The 27,996-nt window shown below is 44.9% G+C and overlaps 2 protein-coding genes across 8 annotated transcripts in view; both read left to right on the forward strand.

The window, feature by feature from the left end:
- Positions 1-7,243, forward strand: part of KLC4 (kinesin light chain 4) — a 56,409-nt gene extending 49,166 nt beyond the window's left edge. For all 6 annotated transcript variants that reach the window (XM_077336703.1, XM_077336681.1, XM_077336664.1 and 3 more), the window contains exons 14-16: positions 5,185-5,309; positions 5,576-5,633; positions 6,284-7,243. In XM_077336703.1, coding sequence (XP_077192818.1) covers positions 5,185-5,309; positions 5,576-5,633; positions 6,284-6,373 — 273 coding nt within the window. In that variant the 3' untranslated portion in view covers positions 6,374-7,243. The remainder of the gene's footprint in view (positions 1-5,184; positions 5,310-5,575; positions 5,634-6,283) is intronic.
- Positions 7,244-9,214: 1,971 nt separating this feature from the next.
- On the forward strand, positions 9,215-27,929 carry LOC143837183 (heme-binding protein 1-like). 2 transcript variants are annotated; one of them, XM_077336744.1, is made up of 6 exons: positions 9,215-9,457; positions 17,203-17,357; positions 18,629-18,711; positions 25,921-26,062; positions 26,220-26,403; positions 26,720-27,929. In XM_077336744.1, exons 2-6 carry the CDS (start codon positions 17,210-17,212, stop codon positions 26,892-26,894), a joined length of 732 nt encoding a protein of 243 aa, XP_077192859.1. In that variant the 5' UTR covers positions 9,215-9,457; positions 17,203-17,209; the 3' UTR covers positions 26,895-27,929. The 2 variants fall into 2 exon arrangements, with proteins under 2 accessions (XP_077192859.1, XP_077192869.1); XM_077336754.1 differs by lacking the exon at positions 9,215-9,457 and adding an exon at positions 9,578-9,997.
- The last annotated feature ends 67 nt before the right edge of the window (positions 27,930-27,996 follow it).

Here is a 27,996-nt window from a genome sequence, read left to right on the forward strand (position 1 = left end):
TTTGGTTGATACTGTTCAGCTCTGATGGTGCTACTCATCTATAGGGGAAAGAAGGATGTCTGAAAACACTGATATTCATCCTGCCCAGCCTACTTAAAAGTTTCCTGGAAGCAACTGGGTGGTTTCTCTTGAAAATGGGATGCTGAACTATATGGATTCTTTGGTCTGATCCACAGAGCTCTTCTTAAGTGTATGGCTTTGTTCTTATATCAGAGTGCAATTACATAATCGCACAATCGCTTATTATAGACCAGGGGTAGTCAACCTGTGGTCCTCCAGATGTTCATGGACTACAATTCCCATGAGCCCCTGCCAGCAAATGCTGGCAGGGGCTCATGGGAATTGTAGTCCATGAATATCTGGAGGACCACAGGTTGACTACCCCTGCTTATACCCCTGCTATACACAACTAACTTGAAAACATCTGGTACAGTGGCTCTAACTAAGTAGAAAGCTGGCTGTAGCTCCTGGCTATGCACTGAGCTGAGCTTACCATTTTCCAAGAACTGCCCCGGAACAGTGTTTGTTTTAAAAAGATTGTTAGACCACATGGCTGGAGACCAGAGATGATCAGCTCTCCACACAATATGAGCAGCTCCATGTGACATTGTGTCCTGTGTTTGTCCTAAGCAGGACACAATTCAAGAACTGGTAGTACTGATGTGATCATTCTAATCTGTGAGCCTGTTTGCAAAGGGTACATTGAGAATAATAATAATGGACACAATGTCTTAGTCATAAAGCAAATGTTAATGCTGTGACCACAATCTTTCTAATTTGCTATCTCCTGCAAGGACATACTTTTAATTTTGTGCCAGTCCTTCTCTGTGGGCCATATCCAGGTTGTATGGAATGCATTGGATTTATTTAGCTTATTTAAGCATATGTTTAAGACTGCCCTTTCCCATATGAATCTACCTTCAGAGGCCCAGCATCAGGTACCCCTGCCATCTGAGGCTAGATGGGTAGCAATTTAAGGGCTTTCTCACTCATGACCCCAAAACTTTGTGACTCCCTCCCCAGAGGAGCTTTGTCTCCCTTTCTCCATTGTCATCTTCCACTAACAGATGAAAACTATTTATTTTGCCATACCCTCAATAACTATTACTGGCTTTCCTCCCTGATTGTAGTGTTATGTATGTGCATAAGATTTCATTTAATTATATATAATCAATTTTAAGAACTCTTTAAATGTTCAACACTTTGGGGATCCTATTTGGACCAAAAGGCAGCAGATAAATGTTTTAATAAATATGTATGACTCAAAAGGAATTACAGAGTAAACAAAGAGAAAAAAGTGTAATTTTCCAGGACAGGACATACAATGAGCAATGCAATAGGACGAGGAATACAAAACTGAATGGCAATATGAACAGCACATTTCCCAGGCTGGCATAATGAGAGCAATGCAGAATGTGAGATTACAGAAGTACAAGGCAATGCAGGACCCACACTGCACTTCTCATATAAGGCACCTTTCTGGAATGTTCTATCCCACCACAGTTCACAGTTTTTCCACTTGTATGCTGCTCTTCCTCAAAGGGCTCAGGATAGTTCACAACAGTTATAAATTACATAAAATCATGTGAAATTAATAAAATCAACAATCCTAAAAACGATTAACATTAAAAGCAAGCCTCTCAGTTTTCGACAAGCTGCCTGTTTCTCTTTTATTTATTTATTATTTAATTTATATCCTGCCCCTCCCAACAAAGTTTGCCTGAGGCAGCTTCCAAAAGATAAAGGATAAAATACAAAAATCCCTATAAAAACCCCTTAATTAATCCCCAATAAATAACAATACAATCTGAAAACTCCAATAGATGGCGGAACCAACATCCCTCCCCTATCCCAGTTAGATCACCAACCCTGATTACATCCATACTCTGGCCAGCCCAGGTAATCTCACACAGGGCTTCAACTAGGTGGGACCTCCAGTTCGTAGAACCCAGGACAGCTCTTCCTCCCCAACCTCAGCCAAAAGCCTAGTGGAAGAGCTCTATCTTACAGGCCCTCCGGAACACTGATAGCTCCATCAGGGCCCACAGCTCTCCCAGGAGCTTATTCCATCAGGCTGGAGCTAGGGGCAAAAAGGCCCTGGCTCTGGTCGAGGCTAGACGAATATCCTGGGGACCTGGGACCACCAACCGATTCGAAGAGCTCTGTGGAGGGCATAAGCAGACAAGCGGTCCCACAGATAGGAAGGACCGAGACTGCATATAGCCTTAAAGGTTAAAACCAAAATCTTGAACTTGACCAGGAAGCAGACTGGTAACCAGTGCAGCTGTTTTAGCACTGGCTGAATATGGGTCTTCCATGGTGTTCTAGTGAGGACCCTTGCAGCCACGTTTGTACCAGTTGCAGTTTCCAGATCAAAGCAAGGCAAGGCCCACATAGAGCGAGTTACAGTAATCTAACCTGGAAGTGACCGTTGGATGGATCACAGTGGTCAAGTGTTCCCAGGACTGGTAGGGTGCTAGTAGCCACGCTTGGCAAAGGTGGAAAAACGCCGTCTGGGCTACATTAGTGATCTGAGCCTCCATGGAGAGGGAGGCATCAAAGATCACCCCCAGATTCCTGGCTGAAGATGCAGGTGTTAGTTGCACCCCGTCCAGGCATGGGAGACGCGCTACCTGTTCCTGCCCCTTCCCACCTAGCCATGGGACCTCCATCTCAGAGGGGTTGAGTTTCAGACAACTCTGCCTGAGCCATTCAGTCACTGCTTCCAAACATCTGGCAAATGTATCCAGGGAGGGGGAGTCCAGCCAGTTGTCCAGCAGAAGGTAGAGCTGGGTGTCATCCGCATACTGATGACAACCCAGCCCAAAGCCCTGGACCAGCTGGGCCAGAAGGTGCATAGAATGTGGGAGAGAGTATTGCCCCCTGTGGCACTCCAAAAGGAAGTGCCAGGGGGTCTGATAACTCTTCTCACACTACCACCCTCTGGGTCCAATTCCAGAGGAAGGAGACCAGCCATTTCAAAGCAGTCCCCCACGGTCCAGTATTGGTGAGGCGGCATACCAGCAAGTCGTGGTCGACCACAGGTCTAAAAGAACTAGTACAGCTGAACCGTCTCTATCCTGCTAGCACCGGATATCAACTGCTAGCACGACCAGCCCAGTGTCCACCCTGTGGCCAGGGCGGAAGCCAGACTGGTATGGATCCAGGGTTGAAGTTTCTTCCAAAAGGTCCAGGAGCTGATCTGCTGTGGCCTGCTCCACTACCTTTCCCAGGAACGCAAGATGCGAAACTGGGCGGCAATTGGCAGGGTCCTGCGGGTCCAGCGATGTTTTTTTCAGTAGAGGGTGAACCACAGCCTCCTTAAGCCCTTCCGGGAACTCCCCTGTCATGAGGGAGAGATTTACAATTTCCTGCTAACGGCCTCCTATCCACCTGTCCCCGGATCTAAGGAACAAGTGGTCGCCCTCACTGACCCCAGCAATTTGTCCACTTCAGTTAACAAGAGCCATCTGAAGCCATCAAACACTAACCCCGCGATGACCACGGAGCTTCCAGTTCATGAACTGTATCAATCATGGCAGGTAGGTCCTAGTGGAGCAACAGAACTTTGTCTGCAAACTGGCTCGCAAAAGCCTCACAGCTCAATTCCAATTGTCTAAAATTTTGACACCCTTCCTCAAGGGCAGTAAGAGACCTAATCACCCTAAACAATTGTGGCAGGCAAGAGCCTGCGGACATGATTTCAGCAGCATAGGAGTCCCGTCTCGCCACTTTCACTGCACTCTGATACGCCTTCATAAGCGTGCGATGAGATGTCCTTGCCACATTGTCGCAAGTCTTCCTCCACACCCACTCTAGCCATCTGACTTCCTTCTTCCTTTCCCAGAGCTCCTGGGTATACCAGGGAGAGGAACACATAAAGTATGTCCAGATTGCACCCTTAAGTAGGGAGGCCAGAATGTTGATATTTCTTGGCCTCAACCATAGGCCTGGAGCAAAAAGCTTTACCAGATGTTTGATCAGTGTATTAACTTAGCATTAAGAAAGTAAGATCAAGATAGAAAGGAGAAATGGACGTAAGAACATAAGAGAAGCCATGTTGGATCATGTCAGTGGCCCATCTAGTCCCAACATTCTGTGTAACAAAGTGGCCAAAACCCAGATACCACTAGGAGGTCCTCCAGCAGAGCCAGAACTCCAGACGCCCTCCAACTGTTCTTCCCCACCCCTCCAGCTTGGTGTAGCAGTTAGAAGTACTGACTTCTAATTTGGTGAGCCAGGTCTGATTCCCCGCTCCTCCACATGCAGTCAGCTGGGTGGCTCGCCAGTCCTGATAAAGCTGTTCTGACCCAGCAGTAATATCAGGGCTCTCTCCGCCTCACCTACCTCACAGGGCTCCCCTTTCCTCTCATAGCTCCACCACCAACTGAATTTATCACTACAGCGATCTCTGCATCTCATCTCAAATGACGACAGCTTCACAATTCTGCTACTACATCTCAAACTGTCCACCATTTTGGATAATTTAGCTGCACTCTCCCCACACATTAGAACTTTGCTGTCTGTTATATTGATATCACTACTTGTGGAAGAGTACATTGGAGAAAACTAATCAATACGGGACCATTGCCAGACTAGATAGAGGGACTCCCAGCAGCTACCCACTATGGATTAGCGGCTCTGATGAATGCACTTATCACTACGTTTGCAAGTTGTATATTATTGATTGCACAGTGGGGAGAGGAAAGGGAAGGCAATTGTAAGTTGCTTTGAGACTCCTTCTGGTAGAGAAAGCAGCATATAAGAACTCTTCTTCTCCTGAGCACCGAGAATACAGAACATCACTGCCTTAGACATAGTGTTCCATCTATAATTTGTGGCTAATAGCCACTAATAGACTTCTGCTCCATACAGTCCCCTCTTGAAGCTGTCTATGCTTGTAGCCACCAAACTTCCTGTGGCAGTGAATTCCACACATTATTTACTATTTCGGTATGATTATGACATGAGTATGTTTACGTCAGTAGAACTTCAAATTTGCTTGTTTGAAGGGTGCCGGCCCATATAAAATTGGCACTCTTGCCCTCAGATCTCTCTCCCTAAGAGATCTTACCACTCCTCTTCTAATAAGCTGTTATTGGAATGCTGAGACAATGATTTCTTCCGTTCTATAGAATAGTCAGTATTCCAATTACCAGCTCTTGCTGTTTGTTGTCTTCCCAGGATGGTACTGGTGTCCTCCGTCGCAGCGGTTCACTAGGAAAGATTCGGGATGTGATAAGGAGAAGTAGTGAATTGCTGGTCAAGAAGCTGCAAGGAAATGGCCCCCTGGAGCCAAGGAACACAAAGTAGGAGACCTTTCCTGGGATTTACATGCCCTTATGCCTTAGGCATCTCAAATTAGTAAGCCTCCCCTTGCCCTTCTCTGAGGCTGTGGAACATTCTAGCCGTTTGTCTCATTTAGGGTCTCCATTGGGGGCAGGGGCAATACATGCTAGAATAGGGGTGGCCAGAAGATCCTGTGTGCCCTTTTCCAGTGTGCTTCTCAGGCTGACTAGAGTAGGCATAGAAGTTATTCCTGCGGATACTTCTTTATTCTTTTTTCCTTTATTAGCATGAAACGAGCAGCTTCACTGAACTATCTGAATAAATCCAGTGAAGATTCCTTCCAGGTGAGAACACCCCTTCCTTTCTGGCAAATAAAGCATTCAGTGCATTACTTTCTCTGTGTATTTTGGCAAATAAAAATAAAATGGCCAAAAGTCGCCTCAGTCTCCTCAGGCTAAAATAAAAGGCTGCTTTTATCAGAACTATGTAAGGTCTCTGTGGGGTATCACCAAGAACAGGGCAGCTGAGATGTGTAGAATTATGTATTGGAGGGAATATACTAAGAATCAGCTCAGAAAGCCTGAAGTTTCTCCAGAAAATTTGGTCTGATTTCCAGGCATACAGTTGTGTATGTAATATGCAACCTACTGTGTGTCAGTGGGATCATAATGGCATGACATGTTGCTACCCTGAATATGAGTTCTGACTGTATTTAGGGGTGTGCAGGACCCATGTGTTATGTGGAACTCTTCAAAACAGTGCATGTGTCCATAGTATTCGCAGCACAAAGATGAAATGACTGAATCTGCATGCACACAGTAACTCTTACCATTTCCTCATGGCTTGAGAAATTTCCCAGGATAAAATGAAGATCCCGGCAACATTTCCCCTCCAACTTCTGAATCATAGTTGTGGGACGTGTCACATGTGTCATTCCACAGGCTCTTAGTGTGTGTGTGTGTCATGTTCACAAGAAAGGGAATTTATTTTTCAGGATACTCAAGGTCTTCGGGCAGAAAGCAGAGGCTTCAGTGCAAGTAGCGTGGACCTTTCCTCTCATAACTCCCTGGTCACCACCAACTGAACTTATCACTACAGCGATCTCTGCATCTCATCTCAAATGACGACAGCTACACAATTCTGCTACTACATTTCAAACTGTCCACCATTTTGGATAATTTAGCTGCACTCTCCCCACACATTAGAACTTTGCTGTCTGTTATATTGATATCACTACTTGTGGAAGAGTACATTGGAGAAAACTAATCAATACGGGACCATTGCCAGACTAGATAGAGGGACTCCCAGCAGCTACCCACTATGGATTAGCGGCTCTGATGAATGCACTTATCACTACGTTTGCAAGTTGTATAGTATTGATTACACAGAACAAGCTCCAGTGGCTCTTACCTGAAGCTCTGGCTCCGAGCTGAGTCTTATCTCTTTCCTAATGTAGATCATTTCCACACTATGGCACTGCTGACTGGAGTTCTTCTCCCTGTATGCTCTCAAGTTGGTCTACTCACTCCTTCAGTGCCTGGTCCCAAACCTGTGTATTTCCTAGGTACACCTATTTTTGCACTGTATCATCCCATCTTCTTCTTGCAGCCTTCTGTGAAGTCCTTCCCAAATGAATATCCTTGTTTTTAGGAAATGTACTTCTGAAGCAGACAGAGAGGGGCAGGAGAATGTGGACTACTTAAAACAGTTTTGTGTTTACGTTTTCTAACCAAGACAACAACTCCAGGCATTAACTCCATGGTGTTGTAATATGTATACACTCCATTCTACAAGGCTTGCTCTTACTGGCCTCACTGTGTGTCTGCCTTAGTATGAACAACAGTAGTGCAGAGCAGCAGAGATAACTGCAGGAAGACCTGCCATTAGCCATGTGTTATCCATGATTCACCTGATTGTTGTTTTAATTTAACAAATAAAAAATATCACAAACTACTTTGCCAGAAGCAGATTTTCTTGCTACTAACATTACTTCTATCAATTTACCTCTTGATGGATCGTGGAACAGTGGTGGCAGTGAAACAAAGGAAGGATCAATGATCTTAGAACTGAACACACAAACAGTATCAACTATGCAGAAGATGGGGTAGATGGTTACCAAGGTGGTTACCATTCAATCCCCATTTCAATGTAAAGGAACAACTACTACTACTGAGGCATGTCTGTAGTTCTTACTGAGTTCATTAAATGTGTTAATAAGTTAATATTCCCACTGAATGGAATATTGGATGATCTGTCCTATATACATTAAAGGTTGATCACTGGATAAGCAGGAAAGGGAGTCTGTTAAGTCCTGCAGGTTTTGAGTTTTCAAAGGGCAAAATGTAGAAATTCAACCACTGCAGCCAGTCTAATGACTCTATCTCCATGAGCAGGAAGGACTGTCTGTACTTGTTGAATTACTCATCACATAGCCTGTATACAGCTCAAACCCCAGTACCCCATTTTTTATTAATTATGTAGCCTGGTTTTCTTCATTTGTTCATGTTTACAAAGTCACTACAACAAAGAGCCCTTAAGTAATATTTTTGTAGCGTTTAAATTCCTCCTGATGGATGGCCACCCTGACTCTCCCCCAGAAGCATTAGCCAGCTGCCTGAAAGCAGTGACAAGAAAGCTCAAACAGAGTCGCCTGAAGCTCAATCTTTCAAAGACGGAGGTCCTGTGACTGGGTAGGAAGGGCCCGTGTGAGGAAGCGTGTCTGCCTACGCTGGACTGTGTCCATCTCTCTACAGCTCACTCTGCCAGGAATCTGGGCGTGATTCTGGATGCTTCCCTCTCAATGGAAGCCCAGGTCACAATGGTAGCGCAGCTGGCATTTTACCACGTCCGCCAAGCCAAGCTACTAGCGCCCTATCTGGCCCTGGAATGCCTAGCCACAGTGATCCATGTGACAGTCACCTCTAGACTGGACTTCTGTAACTCGCTCTACGCAGGCCTGCCCTTAGCCTTGACCCGGAAACTATAGCTGGTCCAAAATGCAGCTGCCAGGATCCTCACAATAAGACCATGGAGGTCCCACATCCGGGCCATTCTCCACCAACTGCAGTGGCTGCCAATTGAATTCCGGATCAGATTAAAGGTTCTGGTAATTATGTTCAAGCCCATGAGTGGTCAGGGCCCAGTGTATCTGAGGGATTGCCTGCCTATGCCCCTCAAAGAGCTCTACACTCCGCTACCACCAATCGACTAATGGTCTCTGGCCCTAAAGATGCCCGCCTGGCCTCGACCAGGGCCAGAGCCTTCTCTGTCCTGGCCCCCACCTGGTGGAATGAGCTCCCAGAGGAGATCAGGGCCCTGACAGAGCTAAAACAGTTCTGCAGGGCATGCAAAAAGGAGCTCTTCCACCAGGCATTTGGTTGAGACCAGGCATAACCAACTGCATCTGAGAAGATGAGCGATTGGGATGCGAGTGTCCTGCATAGTGCAGGGGGTTGGACTAAATGACTCATGAGGTCACTTCCAACTCTATTATTCTATGATTCGAGGGGCCCCTGCTCTCCTCCCTCCCAGAACTCCATCAATGTGCTCTGGAGCTGTTTGCATGGTTACAACTGTCAGTATTATTGTTACAGTTATTTATGTTATGGATTGTTTCATGTATTGTTGATATGTAAGCAGCCCTGGGCGGTATATGAATGAATGAATGAAACGTAGACAGCAAATTAAAATCCAAGTGGTGAAGCTTTAACAGGTCACTATGTGAACTGTTCTCGTAGCACACTGAAAAGCACAGGAGCCCAGCCAAGCCCCCCCATCCCTCCAAATCTCCTATTTCCTGGGAAGAAAGAAGGTTTCAAAGGAGAGGGCGCTACCTGCTTTTAACTTCCTTCCCATACGGGCAATTCTACCAAGCGACTTCAAACCCGCCCAACTCGTCCCGACCCTCCTCGCAGAAGGCTAAGGGCGAATTAACGAGGCGGAAACAGAAGCCCTTCCCGAAACTCCTCGAGGCAAACCGAATGGAAACGCCACGCGCAATGGAGGGGAAAAAAGGAGCAAAGCTGCGGGCCCTTCTCCCGCTCCGCTTCCTAGAGGGCGGCGTCGCCGACAGAGGCTCCACCCCGAGCGCGTGACTCAGCCTCGGTCCCCGGCTCCTGCCCCCTCCCCCACCGGCGGGAGCCATTCCGGGTCACGGAAAGCGAGCCAGGTAATACTTCCCCTCGCCGCTCTACCCCCCCCCCCCCCCCGCTGCCGAGAGAGGAGGGGGATGCAGACCCCTCCTCTCTTTAGAGCCTCGCAGTGGCTGCGCGCGCGGTCTCCTTCCCCTCCCCTCGGAGCCGTTAGGTGGACGGATTGGCGGTTGGGGCCGGGGCGGGGCTTAGGCGGCGGCGGCTCATTCGGCCTCGTGTCCTCCGCGCATCCTCCTGGCCCAGCGGGTCTCCTGGGGGCAGTGGCCTCCCCCGCCCTGCCCTTCGTGAGCGCGCCCGGACTGGCTGCGGGGGTGCCCGCTGGAGAGCCTCCTGCTCCTCGCCCACTGCCCGCCGCGGCCTCGGCCCCGGCCGCCCTTCCGCGGATGACCCGCCCATAATAATCCTCCACGGCGGCCGAGCCAAGCGTACCGCGCGGCTACGGGTTGTGAGGCGTGTGCCGGCGCACATTGGTAGTGCTGTAGAAACCACAGCGAGCCTGGAGGGACGGGCTTCGCCTGTGGAATTTATTGCTGCGGAGACCATGCCTTAAAAGAAGGGTGACTGAATGTTTATTGCATTGTCCTTTCCAATACTCTCCCCAAAGAGCTCCATTATTGGTCTTCGAGTGGCTGTTGAAATTCCACTGAGGTTCCGGGGCTTGCCTGCTTCCAATTGTCTGTCAATGAAAATCTTTCACCTCACATTTCTGCCTGTAGTTGCCACATTTCTTCCCCTTAGTCTGGCAGGAAGAAATTCAACAGTGCAGTTCCTGTAGTAAAGCAGATCAAGAGGACCTTGTGTTAAGATAAGCACAACATTGGACAATGTTTATGGACTCTTAAGATGCTGTTAGTTATTATGCCTACTAGATGATAGAACTAAACTGCAGAAATTGTTCAGTGAGAAATATTTTTAGTTGTTTGATTAATCCTGTCATATTTTTTCTTGCACTGTAGATAACATTTTTTTAAAAAAATGTGTTCAATGCCCTGAGCCTATGCGAGGGCTATACCTGTTTTAAAATAAAGTGATGAAAGCTGCATGTGTTGAATTTGAAGAACAATTGATTTTTGTGTTGTTGTTAGGTGCGAAGTCGTGTCCAACCCATCGCAATCCCATGGACAATGATCCTCCAGGCCTTCCTGTCCTCTACCATTCACCAGAGTCCATTTAAGTTTGCACCAACTGCTTCAGTGACTCCATCCAGCCACCTCATTCTCTGTCGTCCCCTTCTTCTTTTGCCCTCAATCGCTCCCAGCATTAGGCTCTTCTCCAGAGAGTCCTTCCTTCTCATGAGGTGGCCAAAGTATTTGAGTTTCATCTTCAGGATCTGGCCTTCTAAGGAGCAGTCTGGGCTGATCTCCTCTAGGACTGACAGGTTTGTTCGCCTTGTAGTCCAAGGGACTCGCCTCAGTTCTTTGACGCTCGGCCTTCCTTATGGTCCAACTTTTACAGCCATACATTGCAACTGGGAATACCATTGCCTTGACTAAACACACTTTTGTTGTCAGGGCGATGTCTCTGCTTTTTAGGATGCTGTCTAGATTTGCCATAGCTTTCCTCCCCAGGAGCAAGCGTCTTTTAATTTCTTTGCTGCAGTCCCCATCTGCAGTGATCTTGGAGCCCAGGAAAATAAAATCTGTCACTATTTCCATTTCTTCCCCATCTACCCTGCTTTTAACTAGCCAAAGAAGCTTCAAAGTGGCTTATAATTGTCTTTATTGTTCTCCCACAAGTGAAGTAGGAGGGACTGAGAGAGCTCTGCGAGAGACTACTCTATGAGAACAGCTCTAATAGGACTGTGACTAGCCCAAGGTCACTCAGCTACCTGCATGTGGAGGAGTAGGGAATAAAACCTGGCTTGTAAGATTAGAAGCTGTCGCTCTTAACCACTACACCAAGCTGGCTCTCATTTCTGCCTGTTAGGATAAGTGGTAACTTACTGATGTCTGTCTGATACCTGCTTTCCTAGTGAATCCACTCCATCTCCCTGTATTATCCCTATCTCCTCTGACACCACACCAAGTTGAGAGAGAGATTTCACTGCTGCTGGGGAACAGTTGTCTCTTATCTTGGAACACTATGCTGCTGCCTCTGTTTTTGTGCTTCCTGCCAGCCCCGAAGGCCTTCTTATCTGTAGCTAAAAACAGACCTCCACATCCATAAAGCTCACTCATCCCATGAGAATTCACCCATTTCTGAAATCTGTGCCATTGTCTGCCTGGTGCTGGAGAACCCTTATCTTTTGTATGAATCCCCTAGTTATCTCAATTTGGTTCCCTTCATGTCACTGCAACCCATCTTGACTTAATTTATTGGCTGATTTATATCCCCTAAGGAAAATACACAAGTGCCCTCAAGTCACAACTGACTTACAGTGACCCCAGCAAGGGGCTTTCCAGGCAAGTGAAAAACAAAGGTTGTTTGCCGTTGCCTTTCTTGGTAATCTCCCATCCAAATACCCTGTTTAGCTTCTGCAATCTGATAAAATGGGATTTCTCTTGAAACATAGGGTTGCAACCACTACACTGTGAAGTAGGCTAGGCTGGGAGAAAACAAGCAGCCCATACTCACACTGCAATTAATGGCAGGGTGAGAATTTTAATCTGTGCTATAAAACTGGTCATAAAATCTTACCATATGAACTTTGAGAAATAAATGGACTAGAGAAAAGCAATCTAGCCTCACTAGTCTGGTTGCTTAACCATTTAATTATATTATTATTATCCGCCACTCTCGACATATCAGCTCGTGGCGGGTTACAATATAAGAATCCCACAACAATAACCCCATTAAAAGCCCCATTAAAACCACACAGAATAATACCAAAAAACCCCAACATGGTGGGAAAATAATCCTACCCCCATAATGGAATGTCTACCACCCAGACAGCAAAGGGCTAAATTTAATATCTGAAGTGTGTAAGATGGTAAACTAGGATTGATGCAGATTCAGGTGGGTAGCTGTGGGATACATCCAAAGAAGTGTACTTGCACATGGAAGTTTATACCTTGAATAAAACGTTGGTCTTAAAGGTACTACTGGACTCAAATGTTGTTCTAGAATTAATGTACTCTTTTGTAAGGAGTTTCCTTAGAGACAAGCTTAGGTCAGGCTTCTCCAAAACAATATCTGCACATACCTTCCTACCTGTACATTATGGCATGTAGTCAGAACCTTCAGAACTCCACCTAGAGGTTGGGATCAACCTACTGTAGATAACGGTGCAGTGAAATCGGCATATATTTCATTTACATGCATGTGAACTCATGCACAAACCACTACAAGGAAAATTACCTTTCAATCAGGGACTATAATTGCATTTTTATATTACAGAAATATAACATTATACGTAATGTACCCACAATGTGCTTTATAATATGTGAAGCAGATGGCTCTCTTTCTTAATATGTTTATACTGCAAGAATGTGGGACAGAGGTGATCTTCCTTCGGGGTCACAGACAAAGGGTAGGTAACAATAGGAGAGACAAACCGCCACTTGCTCACATGTGGTATCACACAGGGAGTGGCCCTCTCTAATCCTCTTTAACATCTTAATGTGCTGTCTTGGTCAGCTGGTGCGAAAGTTTGGGCTGGGATGTCATCAATATGCAGATGACACTCGGCTCTTCCTCTTGATGGATGGCCACCCTAATTCTTCCCCTGAAGCCTTAGCCAGATGTCTGGAAGCAATGACAGGTTGACTCAAGCAGAGTCATCTGAAGGCCAACCCTTCAAAGATGGAGATCCTGTGGGTGGGCTGGAAGGTCCAAGCGAGGAAGCATGATTGCCCAACCTGGATGGAATGCAGCTATCAGTGGCTCACTCTTCCAAGAACCTGGGTTTGATCCTTGATGCCTCCCTCTCTGTGGAGGCACAGATCACGTGAGTAGCACAGCAGGCTTGTTACCATCTGTGCCAAGCGAAACTACTAGCACCCTACTTGGACCCGGAACACCTATCCACAGTGATCCATGTGACGGTCAGCTCTAGATTAGACTTCTGCAACTCGCTCTACTTAGGCCTACCCTTAACCTTGATCCAGAAACTGCAACTTGTCCAGAATGCCACAGCCAGGATCCTCACAGGTACACCGTAGAGGTCCCACATCCAGCCTGCTCTACAACAACTGCACTGGCTCCCAGTTGACTTCTGGATCAGACTTAAGGTCTTGTTAATCACCTTGAAGGCCCAGTGTACCTGAGAGACTGCCTCTCCACCTATACCTCCCAAAGAGTTCTATGTTCCGCCACTTCCAACTGGCTGGTGATCCCCAGCCCCAAAGAAGCATGTCAGGCCTCAACAAGGGCCAGAGCTTTCTCTGTTCTGGCCTCCACCTGGTGGAATGAGCTCCTTGAAAAGATCAGGGCCCTACCTGAATTCCCACAATTCTGCAGGGCCTGCAAATGGGAGCTCTTCCACCAGGCATTTGGCTGAGGCTGACTGTTTCAACAACATCCTCTGAATCCCCAGACACCCTTCCCCACGAATTGAACCCAGCCCAACCTCCTTTGGGATCCTAGTTAGAAAGTTATTGTCATGTTTAATGTTATGTCATAATAATTGTTGTTTTCAGTTATGAATCACACTATTATTGTTGTTGTTATGAATTGTACTGTATTATCCTGTTGTTTTATGTAAACCTCAAGGGAGGGTATTATAGAATTATAAGAAATATAAATAAATACATAAATATATCAATAGACTTGCAAGTAAAGGCTAGGATCAACTTTAGGATTAAGAATATAAGAAGAGCACTGCAGAAACATAGTCGAATATCACACAGTGGCCAGTAGTTACTGAGTAGGGCCAAAAACAGGGCACAAAAACAGGGCACTGCTATTGCCTCCTGGCATGGGTTTTGAGATGTTTACTACAGCTGAATGAGGAGGATCCCTTTAGTCACTGGGGCTAGTTGTCACTGGTAGATTTATACTTCAGGAATCTATTTAATCCCCTTTTAAAGTTGTGTGTGCCTGTAGGCATCAGTACATCTCCTGGTAGTGAATTCTACATTTTAATCACTCTTTGAGTCAAGAAGTATTTCCTCTTGTCTTTTCTGAATCTACTACCCAACAACTTCATGTCATGCCTTCAAGTTCTTTTATTTTGAGAGGAGAAAAAATTATCTCTGTTCAAGCTCTACCCTGTACATAATTTTTAAAACTTGTCACGTCCCCACACCCACCCCATTGTGCCTTTCTAAACTGAGAAGTCCCAGACTCTGTAGCCTTTTCTGGTAGAGAATGAGCTCCAATCCCATAGTAATCTTAGTTTTCCCCCTCTATATTTCTCCCCATTTTTGTGATGTCTTTGTTGAGATACAGTAACTAGAACTGCACAGAGTATTCCAAATGAGGCCACACACAGGGGCATTATAATATTGGACATTTTGTTTTCAGTAATAATCTCCAGCATAGTTTGCCTTTTTCACTGTTCCTGAGCAAGGTGTTTACTCTTTTATTGGGCTATCCACAACAACTTCAAGACCTCTTTCCCTCACAGTTTCAGCAAATTCTGGCCTCATTAGGACATACTTGAAGATGAGAGTTTTTGTTCCAATGTGCATCATTCTACACTTGCCCACACTGAGCTTAATTTGCCACCTTGTTGCTGACACCCAATTTGTGGAGATCCTCCTGGATCTTTCAACAATCAGCCTTGGTTTTCACTATTCTCCAAACCTGGTGACTGCATTGCTCATTCCCAATTCCAGGTAACTGATGAACAAATTAAATAGCACTGGCCCCCATCCTTGTGATACCTACTGCCTACTTCCCGACATTGTGAAAACTCTCCATTTTTTCCTGTTCTGGAGATAGATGGGTAACTTTGTGTCTGTAGCAACAGAAAAGAGCAAGCGTCCAGTAGCACCTTAAAGACTAACAACATTTGTGGCAGAAGTTCTGAAGAAGTGATCAGTGACTCATGAAAACTCATACCTAGCACAAATTTTGTTAGGCTTTAAGGTACTACTGGACTCTTGCTCTTTTCAGGAGTCTTTGGTGAGATTCCTGTCAAGCCCTTTGAAAGTTCAAGTACATTTTATTTGTTTGTTTGTTTATTTGTTTATTTATTTATTTATTTGATTTCTATATCACCCTTACTAGCGCCTTGCATATTTAACTTGTATGCGGGGCACATCATGAGAAAGGTGAGGTTAGATGAGTCACAAATTGGGATCAAGATTGCAGGGAGAAATATCAACAACCTCAGATATGCAGATGATACCACTCTAATGGCAGAAAGTGAAGAGGAACTAAAGAGCCTGTTGATGCGGGTGAACGAGGAGAGTGCAAAAGTTGGCTTGAAACTCAACATCAAGAAAATGAAGATCATGGCATCTGGCTCTCTCAATTCCTGGCAAATAGATGGGGAAGAAATGGAGGTAGTGACGGATTTTATTTTCCTGGGCTCCAAGATCACTGCAGATGGGGACTGCAGCAAAGAAATTAAAAGACACTTGCTCCTGGGGAGGAAAGCTATGGCAAATCTAGACAGCATCCTAAAAAGCAGAGACATCACCCTGTCAACAAAAGTGTGCCTAGTCAAGGCTATGGTCTTCCTAGTTGCAATGTATGGCTGTGAAATTTGGACCATAAGGAAGGCCGAGCATCAAAGAATTGAGGCTTTTGAACTCTGGTGTTGGAGAAGACTCTTGCAAGTCTCTTGGACTGCAAGGTGAGTCTCTTGGACTGCAAGGTGTCCTGGACCCCACCTGGTGGAATGAGCTCCCAGAGGAGATCAGGGCCCTGACGAAGCTTAAACAGTTCCACAGGGCCTGCAAAAAGGAGCTTTTTTACCAGGCATTTGGTTGAGACCAAGCATAACCAACAGTGACTGGAGGGCTCCTCCTCCCATCCCTCCCTCCCAAAACTCCACCAGAGCAGTCTGGACCTGTTGTGCCGTTGCACTGTTGCATTGTTATACTATTATATTGTTATACTGTTACAGCCACTGTTATTAATATTATTGTATGGTTATTAATGTAAATTGTTTCATGTATGGTTCATAAGTTCTATGTAAACCGCCCTGAGCCTCCGGGGAGGGCGGTATATAAATATAATAAATAAATAAGTAAATAAACCGTTCAGTCCTAGAGGAGATCAGCCCTGACTGCTCCATAGAAGACCAGATCATGAAGATGAAACTCAAATACTTTGGCCACCTCTTGAGAAGGACGGACTCCCTGGAGAAGAGCCTAATGCTGGGAGCAATTGAGGGCAAAAGAAGAAGGGGATGACAGAGAATAAAGTGGCTGGAAGTCGGTGTGAAATTAAATGGACTCCAGGGAATGGTAGAGGACAGGAAGGTCTGGAGGATCATTGTCTATGGGGTCGCGATGGGTTGGACACGACTTCGCACCTAACAACAACAACAAAACCATCCTTCCATATGGCTCAGGGTGGTTTACATACAACATCATAAGGGGATATAATGTCTATTAGTTCATTGTTATCAACATATGTTTAAAGATTCTTGAATGTTCATAAGGAAGTGATAGGTCTTGTATAATATGAGAACATAGTGGGCAGTAAATCTTTCTTGCTTTTCTTCAGCAGAATAAAATTAATAAGTTGAAGTAGACAAAAGAAAATACCTTGCATTTTATATAAAAGATGTAGAGGCTGCCTTTTGCCTAAGGCCTTCAAGTCATTTGAGCAAAGTTGCTTTCAGGATCAACAGATGGAGGCTTCCACATATAGATCTGCCACCTGAGGACATATGATTAGGGTCTAAAATATTTTGTCTTTTCTACAGGGTAAAGATGGCGCGTATTACCCTTGAGGAGCTGAATGAAATGGATGACGATGACCTTGATGAAGATGAGGAACCCATGGATGAGGAGGAACAGAATAGGCTGTTTTCTCACTGGGAGGCAGTAGCTAACACTCATCAAGTGACACTCCCTCAAGGTAAGAATTTGCTTCCCAACCACAAGAAGTCCAATGACAGGTAGTGTTTCAAAGACAAAAGTCTCCAGGTGGCATTTATAAAGGGTACTTTCTTTTTGCTACAGTTCCTCACATCCTCTCAAGGCTGCTCTCAAGTGCAGATGCATTTTTTTAAATTATACTACTCTAGTAGCTACATGTAAGAGATACAGTTATTGAGATGCCTGGAGAAAAGTGTTGTCCCTTTAATCGAGACTTAATGAGTAGAAATGGGCAGTAGAAGCTTTTCTGGGTTTGGAGGTGAACATCTCTTGATAAATAACATCCCATAAGCCTGTGGTAAGGGGATAGGACATTTTCTCCAGGCCTATTGGCAATCCTAGCTAGTAAACATGCTCATGTTTTTCATGGTTCCTGCAACACCAGGGTACTAATGCTAAACTACTTTATTAGATTTATATTACTTGCGTTCAACTAATCTAGGACACTTTCACACACACTAAATAACATACTTTCAATCCACTTTCAATGCCCTTTGCAACTGGATTTTACTGTGGGAAATGGCACAGTCCACTTTCATACAGCTGCCGAAGTGGATTGAAATTGCATTATTTAGCATGTGTGAAAGTGCCCTTATTAGTCAGGCCTATATGCCTAGATGGATTGCATATGTGGGTTAAATGAACATTGAATATAGAGTTGGGAGCTGGATTTCCTGTAGTCTGTTACCATTAACAACTTGTAAAGAATCCTTGTTTGTCTCTTTGTTGTTGCTGGTAAAGTTAAAATAAGACTGCTGACTGCAGGATCATGGGCGATAGTAAAATGACTTTTAAAAACTTTTCACAGGAAGAAACCTGTTAAGTATTTGGTTAGTTCTGTTTTTCCAGGTGTGAAAAAATTATTTAAAAACACATGTTACCATCTATCAGGGCTTTTTGTGTTGGGGTGCAGACCCTTATGCACTGCTGCAACATGTCAAATCCAAGTCCGGAGTCTCATGCACCAGGGATTTCCAGAGGGAGGGGAAAATTGTTGGGAATCGGCACAGCCTTATGAGTATATGAGTACTGGCACTTTTATTTATTTATCACAAAAAAACACTGCCATCCATCTGTCCATCTTTATTATTTTAGGAGGATTCCCATTAAAATATTTAATGTTTTAAAATCTGTTTAGTTCCCCACTGTTTAAAAGGCTTGTGGAAGCCTTTTCAAAGGATTATGGGTCTTTGGAGATTTTTTATGGGATTTTTCAGGTTTAACGGTTTTCCCAATTTACTATTTTTATAGACATGGCAGGACCAATAGTACAAATGACACGACATAACCAGACACGTGAGCCTGTGCCCTACACTACATTGCCGCATGAGAAGGTAAGCAAACCTGCATACATACATATTTCCTATTCCTGGGAATTTCCTATTCCTGAGATGGTGTAGTCTTCTCAGAGGCAGCTCTGGCTGACTACATTTTGTGGAAACTAGACACAATAAAGGCATGCTTCTCAGAATCCTTGAGTTAGAAAGGGCCATACAGACCATCTAGTCCAGCCCCCTGCTTCATGCAGGATCAGCCTAAAGCATCCAAGATAAGTATCTGTCCAGCCGCTGCTTGAAGACTGTCAGTGAGGGGGAGCACCTCCTTAGGCAGTCAATTCCATCTTTTCTAATCCATTACTCCTTCCAGCTTGGTGTAGTGGTTAGGAGAGCAGACTTCTAATCTGGCAAGCTGGGTTTGATTCCCCACTCTCCCACATGCAACTAGCTGGGTGACCTTGGGCTTGGCACTTTCTGCCACTTCCTGCCACCATCTGGCTTTGTTACTTGCTGCTCATGTGGGCAGTGATGGAAAGTTAATGGGGACGTGATGGGATGATCAGCCTTCTGCCAAAGCAGTGACAACTTTTCTGGCATGACCTGGAAAGTACATCATATAGAGCAGTGTTCTAGTATTTACCTAAAACCACCACAATGCCAGTCTCCTGCCGGTAGATGTAAGTATTTTAAATAAATAAATCACAGTGGAGTGAATTAAAGTTGCTTGCAAATACCTTTTGTGTTACCCAAATATTGGACTCTCTACTAAATTATAACAAACCACTAGTTATCAAAAAGAGTACATGAGGTGGTAAGCTTTTTTTCCTGAGAATATAACGCCAAGTCACAAGGTGCAGTATGTTTTAGTTGAATGCTCATCCATACAAGAAACATTCCTTGCAAATAGAAAACTGGCAGTGTCAAGTGAAGGATAAGTTAGAATCCTTCTAGTTTTCCATCTGTGGGGTTTATTTAATTTTTTAATATACAATATAGCCCCAAAACAGGTTTACCATCTCCGGTGTTCTTGCAAAAATTAAGCCTCACAGGAGGAATGGATTGTAACCTTAGAGTCTCAGCAGTTTACACAATATATTGTTAATTGTGCCCTGTAAATTGTAATTGTCCACTTGAGTAGTAACATCAGTTGTCCACAGGAGATTCTACTATTGTCCTTGCAGAGGTTTCACCTGAGGCAATAACAAATCTCATAAGGGGAGATGCAGCCAGCGCCCTGCCTCAGCCCATTGAAGTCAATGAGTTTAGATTGGAGTAACTTTTCATAGGTTTGCACTGTAAGTAGCAAACACTGTGCAACCCCACCCCTTTTCCCTGGCAGACACCCCTTTCCCACTACTACTTTGCAGCAAGGAAACAGGCTGGATCTTGTACATTTTTAATATAACGTATAGCTAGATTTGCCAAGTCCCTCCTGGCAACTGTAGGGGTTGGGGGGGGGGGATTAACTGGAAGCTGGAGGGAAACCAAACTGTGGGTGCAGCAACGTATCTACATCATTTCTGATGTGACCTGGAAATGATGTCATCACGCAGCAACATGGAGGCGATGCTCTAGTATTTCGGTAAATTTAGTTTCCTTTATAGCATTTTTGCCCAAATACCAGAGCATCACCCTCACATTGCTGATGTGATAACATAACTCCTGGGTCATGTTGGAAGTGATGTAGACACATTGCTGCAATGTCACCTGGCCCTTGCACTTTTTCTTTTATGTTCCCCACTCACACACTGCCCAGCTGATCAGCAATGGAGCATCTGGGGCAGAGAGGGGGCTGTTTTCAATGGGGTGTCTGGCAACCCTCAATTGCTAAATGTTATTTAAGTATAAGAAGTCTGGTAAGTAAGGTAACCTTCAACTCATCTGCATATTTTTATATTCTGCCCCTTTTCATATGAAAGTGCTTTACTATAGTTGCATAGTTTTGTACTTTCTTTTTATCAATCAGTTAGCACCATTTTGATCTTTGATTGTGATAAAACAGCAGGGAAATAGACCTAGTTAATAGTGCAAGCCTATAAAGAGTTACGCCCTTGGGGAGGGGCAATGACTCAGTGGTAGAGCATCTACTTTGCATGCAAAAGATGTCACCTTCAATCCCCAGCATCTCCTGTTAACAGGATCCATTAGCAGTTTGTATGAAAGACTGGAAAGCAGCTGCCAGCCAGAATAGGCAATACTGACCTTGATATAGTAATGATCTGACTCAGGGTTTTTTCAAACTGCTTTTGTATTCCATTTTAGGAACTGGTTGCCAACAGATTTTTTCTGTCATTACAGACAGACCCATCTTGGTAACTGGCTGCTAGCGGATTTTATTTATCTGTTCGGACAAAACTGCTTGCGTTGGATTAGTAAAGCATGGTTGAACTGCAATAGATGAAAACTGCTTTCTTCTGTCTTTCACCTCTTCCTTGCACCTCTGAATCGCTGTGTGCTGTGTAAAATGTCCATCACACTTCCTGCAATGCTGCTTTCCCACCCTGCCTGCCATTTTTTGCCTTGCAAGCCGCCTTGGAGGTGTTTTAAAAACACTCTAAGCAAGGCACTAAGGCGTTGTAATGCTCTAGCAGTACCATTGGGATCAATTGAGCAGTTTATAAGAAGTGGTCATTTAATCCCAATGGTGGTGCTATAGCACAATAGTCCTATAGTACTTCACATAGAATGTTTTTTAAAAAACAAACACAGCCTCCTAAGGCAATTTGCACAACAAAAAGGGCAGGAAAAAAGCAACACTGTTTTAAAAGGCCATGGCACTTTAAAGACAACTCTTGAATGGAAGGAATCACTCTGTGAAACTCTCATCCTTGCACTGCTTTACTTGAAATCAAGTAAACAGCTAATAATATCCGGCTTAGAATGGTTGTAGGCCAGCTTCATATATTCCAGTCAATTATCTTAGAAGGATGTGATTCTGCTTGGAATTGTAGTATCTTTAAACCGCTCCGGGGGAGCGGTATAAGTAAAACAGTAAGTACTTGGATGGTGGGCGCTGTCCGGGATCGGGGGGGGGGGACAATTGGCCCCTGGCCCAGGACTGACCAGTTGGGAGGTGTGAAGTGCCTCCCAACCTGCCCACGCCCCAACGTGGGCCACCTTCACCCCACGTCCGCCATTCCCACGCTAGGGAAGGTCGGGCCCGAGGCCCCGGCAGTCAGGGGTTTCTGCCGGCCCAGGGACAGCCTTGCCGCATCGTAGAAGCCTGGAGCAAGCTGCGCGGCCTGTAGGGCTGTCCCTGGGCCCGCCAGAAGCCCCGAGGAACCTGCCGCCCACCTGCACACGCTGCTGCTCCAGAGGAAACCAACTGAAGAAGCCCGGGACACCTGGATCAGGTAAGCCGGGGTGGGGAGAAATCCCTCCTCCATCCCTTCCCCTTGCCCCTTCTCCCCTTTCCAAGCCCCCCCATCTTCCAAGCCCCCCCATCTTCCAAGCCCCCCCCATCCCCACTCACCAGTGCCGCCAGTTTCCCCCTCCTCCTTCCCCTTCTCCCCCGCCTGATCTTCCAAGCCCCCCCCATTGTCACTCACCATCGCCACCGCTTTCCCACCCAGCCACCCACCCATCGCTACTTGCCCTTCTCCAAACTGACCCTTCCCCCCCTTCCTCCCACCCCTGCCCTGGCACCTTTCATGGGACCTTCCTGCCTGCCTTCGTCCCAGTATTAATTTCCTCCTTCCTTTCCTTCCTTTCTTCCTCAATTTCTCTCTCTCTCTCTCTCTCTCTCTCTTTCTTTCTTTCTCTCTTTCTTTCTCTCCCTTTCTCCCTTTCTCCTTCTCCTTCTCCTTCTGCCCATCCATCCACCCACCACCTCGCTAGCACCTGCTGTATTTTGGGTACAGCGGGCTTAATATCTAGTAACAATAAAGCTGATGTGAACATTTTCCTAGCTACTAGGCTCACCAACTCCAGACCCAGAAATTCCTGGTGATTTGGGGGCAGACCTTTGAGAAGGTAGAGTTTGGAGGAGGGGAGAGAAATCAGCAGGGATGTGATGTCATTCTGCTTTCTAAGGTTGCTATGTCTATAGTCTGGAGATAAAATCCTGTGGAACTACAGGCCCACCTGGAGTTTGGCAACCCGACTAATATAACAGGGAAAAGTTGTTAGAACTTCCTTTGAAGGATGTTCAACACTGGGAGTTCAATCAGTTATAACAGGTTTAGTGGTCAGTGTGGAGGAAAGGGATATTGGGTTAGGAGAGAAACAGAAGTGTGAGGCTGGGAATCCAGATCATAAAGGAGAGTGGAGGGTGTGTTAGAAAAGAGCGTGGAAGTCAGGATCCCTGAGCTGGGAAACACGAATAATGGTTTGGAGAGAGGGGGAGCATTTGGGTTGGTCTCCCCAGGCTGACCTTAAGTACCTGAAAGCTTGGATTAAATGGAAAAGGGCATGTGATGTTTTTCTTTAAAATGACTTGCCACAATAGCAGACATTTCAGGCCCTACACCCACGGCAGCAGATACATCTAGCTTGTCAGTTGCTGTTTGACGAGCAAAGAGGGTTCAGAAATGGCACTTTGTCCCTCAGTATATATAACAGGAAAATTAAAGTATCACTTCTTCCCTTTCCTATCAAGCACAACTGTGGATATGTCAGTCTCCAGTTGGTGGATGGAGACATTATGGAATTACAATCCCCTGGATAAAATGGCTGCTTGGGAAGGTGAACTCTATGACATTTTACCCCACCGAAGTCACTCCCCTCCCCAAACCTAGCCTCCTTAGACTGCCTCCCCCCCTCCCCACATCTCCTGGAATGTCCCCGCCCAGAGCTGGCAGCCCTAGAATGCTCCCATTAAGTACAGGATTTGAGTTTAGCAATGGGCTTATTTGAAGAATTAGGCAGAATATTACCTGCACATTCCCCCCCCCCTCTGGATCTGTAATGATTAGAAACTGGAAATCTGGTCCATCCAGTGGATCAAATGGTCATGTCTAGGATGCTCAGTTTGAGGCCATATGATTATTCTGTTTCTCCTTGACCCTGATAAAGCCATATAAATTCTTCCTGGCACAGATCCTGTTTTTTAGAACCTTTGTATAAAGCCATGCTTTTGCAGTGTGGTCTTAAGCAGAATTATACCTTTCTAAGTACATTGAAGTTTATTTATGTATTTATTTATTTATGTATTTATTTCTTTATTATATATTTAATTAGTGGACTTAGGGGGGTATCATTCCTTTTAGGACTGTAGCATTAGTCTAATTTATGTCTGTTAATAGTTGATCAGATTGCATACTTCTCTAACAGGTCATATGCATATTAAAATACGACATTTACTCTATATTAAGAGAGGCCAGCTCTGAAACTTACTTAGTGCCAAGATAAGGGAGCGTAATTAACCCTTTTACTGGTTAAGACAATATAAGGAACCTTTTAAGCTCTAAGGCCTTACATAATTTTCTTTAATAAATATGTAGGTGTCACCTGTAAAAGAATATTCAGCAGAGTGTGTATGATTATGAACCGTCTGTGGACATTTCCCAGTCAGCGGTCAGTAATGAAAAGGCCCTGACCTGGATAGCCTGATCTCATTAGATCTTGGAAGCTAAGCAGGGTTGGCCTTTGTCACTATCTATATGGGAGGCCACCAAGGAATACAAGGGTTGTAATGTGGAGGCAGACAATGGCAAAATACCTCTGAATGTCTCTTGTTTTGAAAACCCTATAGAGATCGCCATAAGTTACCTGTGACTTGATAGCAAACCCCCGCCTCCTAACAAATAAGAGAATCCACAATGCTTATCTTTACAAAAAGTGTCATGTTGCCTGTGTTGAGGTTTTTGTAAAGTGTAAGCTACGGGTGCCCAACCTTTTTGAGTCTATGGGCACCTTTGATTATTAAATGGCTGCCACAGGAGGCAGAGCCAGCCAAAAAATGCCAGGGAGTGAGGTGTTCTGTGTAGCTCTTCAACATTTCGGGCAAGATGCCTTTTAATCTGCATAGCCCATCAGAAGCCCTGCTGGACATAAGCCCAACTTAGCCCTGCCCACTTTCTAAAAGCACTTGGCAGACACCAGGAAAGGTGTCAGCATAGAATCATAGGATCATAGAATAATAGAGTTGGAAGGGACCTCATGGGTCATTTACTCCAACCCCCTGCACTATGCAGGACACTCACATCCCAAACGCTCACCTGCTGTCACCTGCCACCCCTTTGCCTTCAGAGAATCAGCCTTCAGATGGCTATCTAGCCTCTGTTTAAAAATGTCCAAAGATGGAGAACCCACCACCTCCCAAGGAAGCCTGTTCTATTGAGAAACTGCTCTAACTGTCAGGAACTTCTTCCATACCTTTAAATCTGTGAAAATCAGCTTTCCTGAAGTCCAGTCTATACGTACGGCTACGTAAAGGTTTTCTCTTTCCCACGATTGAAAATGCCAAAAGCACATGGTCACTGCTACCAAGTGTGACCACTAATTCCACCTCATCTACCAGTTCTTCCCTGTTGATGAGAATCAAGTCTAAAATAGCACAGCCCCTGGTTCTCCTCTCTACTTTCTGGGAAATGAAGCTGTCGGCAAGACAAGTTAAGAATTTAACAGAGTTTGCATTTTTAGCAGAGTTGGTCTTCCAACAGATATCTGGGTAATTGAAGTCACCAATGACCCCCCTTTTTAAAACAATTGTGTAATTTGGTCTAGCAGTATCTCATTCAAGGCCTCTGACTGGCTTGGTGGTCTATAGCAGACCACCACAATAATACCACTCTCATTTCCTACTCTTCTTATATTTACTCAAATTTACTCAACTGAACTTTCATGCTCGGGTACCTGTATTTCTTCTCAAGTATAAAGATTCCTAACATATATTGCTACACCTCCCCCCTTCTTTTCTTGTCTGTTCCTTCTGAATAGATTCTACCCCTCAATGGTTGCCATGAGAAACATGTTGGGGATCCCTGGTATAAGCTAACATATTAATTGGTTAAAATAGCTGATCATATTACAACTTTTAATGATCTGACAGTCTTTTATGAAGCAGAAGAATGTCAGGTCTCTCAGGTCTCTGCCCCCATTGTAAATGCCAGCTTGGGCATGATTAGGCCTCTGGCCTAAGCCATCAGAACTTGTATCTGCTTCATCAAAAGGATAGAGTTTTGTGGTTAAAGTGTGACATCTTGTTCATACAGAAAGGATTTGGAAGTCCTTAGATTTAACTTGTTGCAAAGCTTTTTGTGATACATAATGTCCAGTTTGTGTCCCTTGAATGTGATTATTAACTCTTCCTCCTTCTTGTTTCAGTGTGAGGAGATAGTGTATGAAGAGCGGCTGTACCCATCTAAGAAATGGGCATGCGTCACTGTAGGGGAGCCCAAGTATGAACAGAGCATCTCCATGGGTTTCATGAAACTCATGCGATATATCTGCAAGGAGAACTCTTTACGTATGTGCAAGCAAGTGCAAACAGAGGGATGGGAAGGGACTCTGCAAAGATAGTCCCCGGCAGCAGTTGGATTAAATGGGACTGGAGAAGCAAGTATTAGGCATTCAAGGCCACAACTTTTTCACTGTCCTGTCTCTCTACATATGTCTTTATCTAGGCCGCCACTTGGGGATGACGGTGCCTGTGATCACTGAGATTCACCTTAATAAGGAGGGTACTGAACTGCTACAGGATGTCATTATTGGCTATTATCTCCCAGAGGAATTTCAGCTTAACCACCCTCTCCCTATGGACCCTGAAATTCAAGTCATAGAGAGAGCACCACTTCAGGTCATTACAAGGTGGGCCCTGCTCCTTGCACATTAGCACTGCTTCTAAGCAGAGGAGAGAAGGATTAATGACTTTTCATCCTGGATGGGAGAAAAAGAATGCATGGCAGAAAATATATTAGCATAGAATTTTTTTTGAGGTTCTGTAATGGAGAAGGGAAACACTTTGTGGAAAGCTGATTTTGTATAAGTCAATCGTTCCCAAAGGTTTCACAATAAGGAGCCATGCATTGATGGGTGGGTGGCAGAAAAGCAAGGGTTTGGATTTTTTTCTAAACCAATGTTTGATCTTTGTGTACAATTGTTTTGTTGTTGATCTTGTGTAAAGGGTGTTTTATGGGAACACTACAGAAGAAACAATCCTACAGGAGATTCATCTTCTCTGGGAATTGCTGGGCTCGACTGGTAATGTGCTCCATGAAACCTACATGGTGGCTACTTATGAAAATCCTGGTGTTCCTAACCGTCGCAATGAGATCTGGTTTATTCGGCGAGCAAACTGAAGGTTCTGATGAATTCATGACAAAATTGCAAACCACCCCGTGACAGGAAACGGTTTAGATGGCAGTTCTAGCCTTGAAGGAGATAAATGCACATCCTGACAGTGGTCATCCTATAGAATAGATGAACTGCTCCTTTTCCCTGGGTTTTGCGACAATTTATGTTCCCTCCTGTGAGCTCACAGCCAAGGGAAAAACTAATACACACGAATGTCCCTAAGAAGATTTCCACCCCACTACTGAAGGGGACAGTATGAGTCACGCCATTATTAATGGAGATGGCTTTGGGAAAGACAATGGATGCCTGCTTGTGTGGGCCCCAGATATGACCATGCCAGAGTTGAAAGGTGTATTGGAAAGAGCAGCTCACATTACAAGGGTTTAGTATCCGGAAGTGAATTTGCAGAGCAGGTCTGAACACCACTGCTTTAAAGCTGTGTTTGCAGCTGACAGATGGTAATGGCTGAGGAACAGGTTGTGACCTGAGTTACTTATAGATGGAGAACCTCTGATGCCACAGAGCATCCTTTTTAGCCATATCTGAAAAAGGCTAAATCTTTCTACTAGTTAATTCTCCCGCAGCAGTGAAGATCCATTACTGCATTTTGGGAGGGAATTGCTTTTGTCTGCCTTGGATGGGAGTAATTTAAACATGTGTCCAGAAAATGGGAAAAACCCACAAAAGCCTATGGCTTTGTGGTGTACTGAGAAGCTGAAACCATGGAATCTCTTCTATAGTTTGTGTGCTCTACTCTTCCAAGAGTAATCAAAGCATTGTATGTCACCCACTGGCTGCCTTCTGCCGGTCAGCCAGCTGGAGCATGTGCCCACCTCCTCTTAATCAGGCAAGCCCAAGGGCTTGATAAGAGCTGAGCAGGCTGTCATATGTGTAAGTTGTTACTGATAGCATTTATATCATGTCTTGTGTTGTGCATTGATTGGTTGGTTTCACACTCACAAATGCTGCTGTCCTCTTCCAAGAGAGGTTGATAGTACAAAGCAAACATGAAATAAAATCTAGACCTGAATTAAAACCCAGTCCTTTGAATGCATTTTATTTTGTGCAATACTTATTTCTAGGGGCTATCTGGATCTTTATAAAGTT

Source organism: Paroedura picta, chromosome 1 (assembly GCF_049243985.1).
Source record: "Paroedura picta isolate Pp20150507F chromosome 1, Ppicta_v3.0, whole genome shotgun sequence".
Taxonomy (NCBI): Eukaryota; Metazoa; Chordata; class Lepidosauria; order Squamata; family Gekkonidae; genus Paroedura; species Paroedura picta.

Bases quoted from the DNA above. Each gene is read 5' to 3' on its own strand.
- LOC143837183 (XM_077336744.1), top strand. From the start codon at position 17,210: ATGGCGCGTATTACCCTTGAGGAGCTGAATGAAATGGATGACGATGAC. The intron at 18,712-25,920 runs GTAAGCAAACCT...TTCTTGTTTCAG, and splicing joins CTACATTGCCGCATGAGAAG to TGTGAGGAGATAGTGTATGA. The intron at 26,404-26,719 runs GTGGGCCCTGCT...TCTTGTGTAAAG, and splicing joins CCACTTCAGGTCATTACAAG to GGTGTTTTATGGGAACACTA.